The 7825-nt window shown below is 48.3% G+C and overlaps 1 protein-coding gene across 4 annotated transcripts in view; it reads left to right on the top strand.

Annotated features, from left to right (window-relative positions):
• LOC123119958 (SAGA-associated factor 29 homolog A) overlaps nucleotides 1–7825 on the top strand; it is a 58377-nt gene that overhangs the window by 43131 nt on the left and 7421 nt on the right. For all 4 annotated transcript variants that reach the window (XM_044539941.1, XM_044539938.1, XM_044539939.1 and 1 more), the window contains exons 6-7: nucleotides 3178–3237; nucleotides 5808–5958. In XM_044539941.1, the coding sequence (XP_044395876.1) occupies nucleotides 3178–3237; nucleotides 5808–5958 (211 nt within the window). The remainder of the gene's footprint in view (nucleotides 1–3177; nucleotides 3238–5807; nucleotides 5959–7825) is intronic.

Here is a 7825-nt window from a genome sequence, read left to right as displayed (position 1 = left end):
GACGTCGGGGCGAGCGGGGCGACGGGGACGAGCCCGATCCGATCTGGATCGGGGGAGGGAGGGGGAGAGTGGGGGGTGTCGGTGGAGGGTTAGGGTGAGGGAGTGGATAAGGGAATGGGGGCGTCGGTGGGCCGGCCGGCTGGGCCTGGGGGTTGGCCTAGTTGGGCCAGGGTCCAGTGGGGGGCTCCTTTTCCCTTTTTTTTCTGTTTGTTTTCTCTTTTGTATTTTCTTTCTTTTATTTATTTTCTTTTCTGTTTTATTTCAATTTAAATTATTTAGGCATTTTATAAAAATGTGTTTACTACACCATATTTACTTATGCAAAATATGGCATCTCCCAAACATTTTGTTTTAAATTTTGAAAAACTTTTATTATTGACACTAATTGAATTTAATTTATGAAACGGTTTTGGATCATCGCACGGTTAACAACAGTAACCGAGGTGACGTGGCATGATTAGCGGGGAATTACTGTAGCTTGATTACCCGGGCGTTACAGCTGCAGTACCCGTCGAAGGAGAACCTGAAGCGGCAAGCAGACGCTTAAGTCGCAGAATATCCTGCTCAGTCAAGGCGGTGGTGGAAGATGTCGGAGTAGAAGAAGAAGTCCCTGAAGCTGATGATCGCGCCTCACGCAGGTGTTTCTTCTTCTGGAAGCATTGATACTCAACATGACCATCCATATTGCAGTAGCCGCAGTGAGGACGAGACCGACCCTGGCCGCCCGTAGGAGTAGGCAAGAGCGGAGGAGCACTGGAGCGGGATGGAGTCGGTGCAGCAGGCGACATAATAGGAACTCGAGCAGCGAGAACAGAGGGAACCTCAAGTAGACCAGCACCCCGTAGGCGAGTCTGCTCAGTACGAATCTCAGAAAGCGCCTCCATGAGGGAGATACGACCACGAGCAAACAACTGAGCACGCCGGGGCTCAAACTCCTTACGGAGCCGAGATAAGAACTCGTAGACACGATGAAACTCCAAATCAGCTCGCACAGCCTGCCAACACTGACAAGTACGGCAACCAGCAGTGCGGAGAGAATCAAGCTGACGCCAGATAGCAGAACTCTGAGCATAGAAATCGTCAACACTGGAGTCACCCTGCTGAAGAGCATGTTCCTGCCGGACCACAGACAGATATAAGGCATCACCAGAGGGCTGATAGCGCTGACGGAGACGGGTCCACATCTCAGATACGGTAGGGAGCCCCAAGAACTCAGAGGCAAACTGAGGCAGAACACTAGCAGCGAGAACAGCTGCAGCACGGGCATCCTCATCAAGCCACTGAGTGTAAGCAGAAAGAGCATCCTCATCAAGCCACTGAGTGTAAGCAGAAAGAGCCTCATGATAAGTCTGAAGAGCCTCCTCATAAGTCAAAACCTGCGCATCATAAGCATGGACAGCAGCGTCATCTGCAAGCTTAGCTGCATCCTTCGCAGCTTGATCAGCATCGGCAGCAAGAACTGATGGCGTCGGCGGAGTAGGGGCCACAGGTGGAACCGGACACGGCGGACAACGGACCTCGTCAGAAAGAACGCCCGAAAGACGAATGCCACGCATATGAATGCGCATGAAGCCAACAAACTCGATGTAGTTAGTGCCATCAAAGATCACCGGACAGCGAGGAACTGCGACATAGCCTGACGGTGTAGACATTTTTTAATTTTTTGCAATCACCGGGCAGACAGCAGTACAGACAGAGGGTCCTGACGATCAGCCGCAGTCAGCGCTCGCGGCGGGAACAGATGGATGGGACGAGAACAGCAGCAGGGGCCAAATCCCGCGAGGGTGGCAGAGACCAGCAGCAGGGGCGAAATCCGCCTGCTGCTGTGCTGACTTCGTGAGAACACCAGCAGATGGATCGAGCGCAGCAGGCGGGTCCACGTGCAGCAGATGGATCGAGCGGGCGGGTGTTCTGGATTGAGGGGGGGTGAGGGCGATCGATCCGGAGTGGCGCGGTGACTGAATCCTCGATCTGGACTGGCGGGACGTGCGGGAGCTGGAACGGGGCGGCGGCGGGAGTCTCGATCTGGAGGCTGCACGGACGGGCGACGCGATCGGGACCGTGGAGGCAGATGGGGGTGGGCGAGAGAAGAACAGTAGCAGCCAACAGATCTGGCCACCACGGAGGAGTCGGCGGCCGCCGAAGATGAAGGCGTCGCGACGGTGGATCAACAGCACGAGTTACGCGTGCGAGAAAATTGACCTAGCTCTAATACCATGTTAGGAAATATGCAACTTGTATTTCCAGGAGGCCATAGGCCAGTATATATACATGTACAGGTGTGAAATATATGCAGGAAACCCCTTATACAATAGGGTAAATACGAAAGGTTACATGGCTATATATATATATATATACTCTAACAGCCATGACGGTGAACCTTGTTAACAAATCTCGGTGCCGTGCTCGTGTGAGTGCTTGGTCCTCGGTAGATCAACTATGCGCCTCGAATTTATTCTAACAGGAGGTAAGCATCGAGTTGACCATGGCGACCCTCCCTGTGTTGGACATAAGCTTCGCCTTCCAGGAAGGCAGTCTGTTGGCGATCTGGTCGACGAGGCATTGCATCTGGTTGCTAGACGGCTTGCTCATGGTCAGGGGGATCCCTAGGTAAGTGATCGGGAACTGGCAACCAAATTGCAAGCCGACCGGCGTCTTCTCGTCGTTGCTGCAATTGATGGCAGTGGTGGTGCTCTTTTCATAATTGGTACCTAAACCCAGAAGTGTCGCCGAAGAGCACGAGGATCTCCTTGGAGGCAAGGCGCATGCCTGCCGTCGGGTTGCAGAAGAACCACGCCATCCGCGTACAATAAGAAGCATGGGAAAGCAGACGATACTGGAACGGCGCGATCACACCAGAGTTGGAGGCACGAGTCATGAGCCGGCTCAAGCCGGCGACCACCAGCTAAAAAATCATTGGGGAAAGAGGGCGCAGCAGCGCGAGCACACCACAGTTGAGGGCATGAGAGTCATGAGCTGGATCATGGCGTTTCATTGGGGAATGAACTTGGGTTTGAGAGTATTGTTTATGTGCGATATTTATTTACCAGATAGACTATCAACTTCTGAGTAAGTACAAATGCAATTGCCATGATCATTATACGCAATACAATTTATAGCAGGTTAGCCTATACTATTCAGGGAAGTAGTACTCATTCACTCTTAATGAATTTGCAGATTTGAAGTACTGGATGAGGAGCCTGGTGATGATGAAGAGAGCGCCCAAAAGTTTGAGAGGTTTATGTCACAAAATTATATTCCCTTTGTGATTTCTTTGTAGTGTACGGGCGAAAAATGTTATTCTTGATCTATTCTGAAATGTCCTCAGAACACTGCTAATCCCTGAATTAATATTCCGTGTACCTTAGTTAGGCGAGTTAAGCAAATATTTGACTAATAAAGGGCCAATTTTGTTTTGATGTGTGGAGATGTTCTTCACCACAAGTTAGGCCAGTTAAGCAAAAAAAAAATGTTAGGCACTTTTAAGCTATGAACCAAACAAGCCATGAGTGTACTTGACCCTTGTCAATTGTTATCCCTGTCCGAATATGTAGCACACTCTGACTCTTAAATCATGCACTTTTCACCTCTAGGCTTCTCTTTCTGCCGTCTAAACAGCCATATCGTGGATCATTTCCTAGCAGCTACACATATACTCCATCCGTCCCAAAATAAGTGTCGCTGATTTAGTATAACTTTGTACTAAATCAGTGACACTTATTTTCGGACGGAGGGAGTACATCTTAAATTCTGGATATTTGACTGTTATTCAATATTGAGGACGCGCTAGCTTCTGTGTTGCCCTTCTGCTGGTAGCTTGAATGCTGTCTCCTTGGCAGCTATGCATCTACTGAGACCATTGAACTTTGATTTTTGTTGCACACAGCTTTTATTTTCACTGTGTGTCGCTGCTCCCTTCACATGCACTATTCTTTCCTTGTGGTACATTTATTTTTTATTTTTTTGCTAGCTGTCTTTTGTTCTCTGTCATCTGAAAAGAGAACAAATGTAATAGAACTCCAGTTTTTGAGGCGGTGTTAATGGAGAACCACATTCTTTATCCCTTTTCACATAACCACAGCCTTTTGGATATTAGGCAACACAGCAACCAAAACAGAGGATATGGCACCCTTTTGCCAGATGTTCACTGAACATGCGGGCCATACTGCTAAGATTTGGTGATCAGAGAGGCAAAAGGCTGGGTTAGTATGGTTATGTGAAAAGAAAAGAAACTGTGCTTTTGCCTGAGCACATCCGGATTAGGTGTGGTCCTGTGTAATTTACTCAGATAAAAAATGTTGACGAGTTTCGATGTTAATGGGTAAACATTAATCTGAGCCTCTGAGGTACCTTCATTTGTGGTGAGCAGATCAAGTGATGCTTTGTCTTTTTGCCACATAAGTGTTACTTTTTCTTGAAATTAATTTTCTTCTGATATTCTTTTCCCTACTAGTGTGTAATGAAAATTCCCCCCTAATGATATGCCGTAGGCCAGCTTTGGGAGTAGATGAGACCCATAAGAAACTATAAGAAATAGATGTAGTTAAGGACACCTTAAATTCGGCGATGCTGTTTGCATATTTGATATTCAGGGCTAACTCTGAAGAAGCTGCAAATGGTATTTGTGAATTGATTACTAGTAGATGAATACACCGGGCCCCTTTGGACTATTTGACAGCAATGAACTAGCTAGTACTCCCTCGGTTCACTATTATAAGATGTTCTAACTTTTTTATGATTCGGATGTATATAGACACATTTTAGTGTGTTTGTTCACTCATTTCAGTCCATATGTAGTCCATATCGAAATATCCGAAACATCTTATATTTGTGAACGGAGGGGGCAGTTTTTTATCGGACATAGTCAGTAGTTTATATCAGGCATAGTCAGCAATGAGCTAGCCAAACATATGGAGCTTTGGGATCTTTTGTCGGAGACAGTACTGAAACCAGGAGTAGAGGACTGGAAACTCTTAGCCTGTGGACATTATTCGGCTAAGTCAGTCTATAGAGGTTTTTTCCAGGGAGCTACCCTTTTTGAACCTTGGGTTTGCATCTGGAAGACCTGCGAGCCGTGCAAACGCCGTTTTTCATGTGGCTAGTGGCGCACAACAAATACTGGACTGCTGATTGTCTTGCTGGCATAATATGTGTATCTGAGCGCCTGAAACCCTAAGCTTTTGTCGTCCAAAATCTGCTACTTTGAATTTGGTTTTTGAATTTCTCGTCAGTTCTGAACTTCAGCTAGACAGATCCCTGAGACAAGGCTTGTAGGTGGCCGGGTGTGTGCCTTGTAAGGGTTCTTACCCCTTCTTTTCCTTCTCAATGTAATAATACACAGGTCTCCTGCGTGCTTGAGAAAAAAGGATATCCAGCGCTGTGATATGCTTCATCAAATTCTTAGTTAGTTCAGTTGAATTATTTGTTGGTCTGGACTTTTTACATCCAATAGTAGATTCTTGCTAGACTTTAGAGCTTACCTACTTGTGCATCTTCAAATATTGTCAAAATTTATGTACCCACCCTTGTATGTACAAATTTGCTTTCCCCTTATTTCTTAAAGGTCCATTCGATCATTAAATTTCCCAATTCCACATCAGTTGTCATATTGTACTATTTCTTTACATCTTGTTCTTTTTTATTTGTATGAATTTCAGTGAGACCATAGCTGTTTTATTGACTTTCCTTAAAAAAAAACTATATCCTTGCAATAAAAAGTTTTATTGGTACACTCTGGGCTAATTTGCCTTATCCTTAATGTCTGCGGCCCATAAACTGATGCTGTTCCATCCCAACCATGTGTACAGGAAATACAAGTTGCCTATGTCATATATTATTCCATTTCCAAAGAAAGGAGATCCGTCTAGTGCTCAGGATTTTGGACAGGGTCGGCAAGTCTTAGCTGTTTATCCTGGCACAACAGCATTATATAGGGCTACCGTAGCCTCTCAACGTAAGGTAACATCTTAACATGCACATGAATCCTCGGCAGATCATCAATTCTTCATAATAATGTGACTTTTTGTTCTGTTCACAAGGTTGGACATCCATATGTGTGGATGTATTCACTGTCGTGTTTTCAGCTTCATCTAGTTATGAATTCAATGGTGCCATTTTATTCTGTGTGAAACAGTCTCCTTGATTGTTAAAACCATTTAAATGGAGGCTACCTAGGAAGTGGGAATTTGAAACTTGTATAGGCTAAAAGGTGGGGAGTAATCTGAACGTCAGAATATTTTGTTATCATTGATTGGTGCTTACTGAAAGTAGTGAAACTGCTAAGCATTGATTGGTGCTTACTGATAGGCGAAGCTTGTTATAGTGTATTGCCTGTTATTCATACGCATCATGTACCCTTCCATTAAAGGACAGACCCAGTGTTAGAAGCTCCCACACCAGGTGGGGTCTGGGGAGGATTATACGAGGCAAGCCTCTTCCCCATGGACAGTGCAATGCAGAGAGTCCACGTCGAACCCAGGACTCCTTGGCACAAGTAGGGATTACTTCACCACTGCGCCAGGCCTGTCTTTTTACCCTTCCATTGTAATGCTTAAATTAACCAACTTCAACATATTTAACAAATTCGAAGAACTTGGGAGAATTGCATGGTCATAGTGTTAGCTCTCATTTTCCCTCCATATGCTCCAGATAATTAATGGTACTATGGTGTTCAAGGAATTCCTCTTGGATTCATGGACTCAATTTCTGGCCTCTTGCCACCAATCCCGGAACTCAGGAGCATTTTGAGGGATGACCTCGCTCAGATTTGCCCAAAAAAGCACTGAACTCCAAATGATGGTCACTACACTGCAACCCATGAAGAGATGATGAGCGGATTCTTGCGCAATTTGCAGAAACAGCATGCAGCATTATGAGGCAAATCACGCTTAGCGAGACGGTCCGCTGTCCAGACACGCCCCCTGACGACCAGCCAGAGAAAGAGTTTGCATTTTAGAGGAGCCTTCCAAATGGTGCAGGCAGTACTACACATGACCGATGCAGCGAAGTGTGCTTTATAAACAGATTTCGCCGAGTAGGTACCTTTAGGATGAGCAACAGAGAAAAAGCCCGACGAGCCAGAGGTGCCAGGGATCCACCCGCTCCTCCCCAACTCCTCACGCGTCGCCCCACGCGGTGGCCAGGGGGAAACCCTAAATCCTCCGCCGCCAGCCCCCCCACCCTTCCTCCCCCCTCCCTCGCCGCTGCCAAGGGGCTCGGCCGGGCAAAGCTCGACTGGAGCCGCCGGCGGCGAGGATTTCGCGTCCCTTCGCATGCAGGAGCTGGCGCGGTGGAGCTCCTTCGTGTCTGGGCGCCGGTGCCGCGGCTGGGTATCAGGCGCACGGTGGGTGGAGGTGCGTGCGGAGGTGGCTGTGCCAGCGGTGTGGCTTGGGCCAGATCTGCAGGGCGGCCGCCTCTCGCGACGAGGGCCGCGGCGGTGTGGGTCGGCCTCAGCTGTTGCGTTCTGGCGTGGTGAGGACTTTGACGTGGTGGTGCCTGCTCGTGGGTGCTCGATCCGTCGGGCTCGGGTGGCTACAAGCGGCCTGGGTGGTGCACTGGCCGGCGAGGCGTCTGCGGCGGCGGGTGCTGCTTAGCAGCGGGGTGTGGGTGGTGGTAGCCCATCCCTTCTCCTGGGTCTTGGTCAGCAGCGCGGTTGTGTGCGTTGCGGAGATGGCCGGACCTGGGGCTCGTGCTCGGGCGGATCGGTTTGGGGCCCGAGACGGGTTGGAGCTCTCGCTCAGGGTAGGTGATGGTGGGCTTGATCCGGGTGATCGGCGTCGTTGACCACGGGCATGGCGTCATTCGAGAGTGCTCGGCGACGGCCGTC

This window comes from Triticum aestivum, chromosome 5D (genome assembly GCF_018294505.1).
Source record: "Triticum aestivum cultivar Chinese Spring chromosome 5D, IWGSC CS RefSeq v2.1, whole genome shotgun sequence".
NCBI lineage: Eukaryota > Viridiplantae > Streptophyta > Magnoliopsida > Poales > Poaceae > Triticum > Triticum aestivum.
Note: the sequence above shows the minus strand (reverse complement) of the source record. Positions and strands in the feature narration are given on the sequence as shown.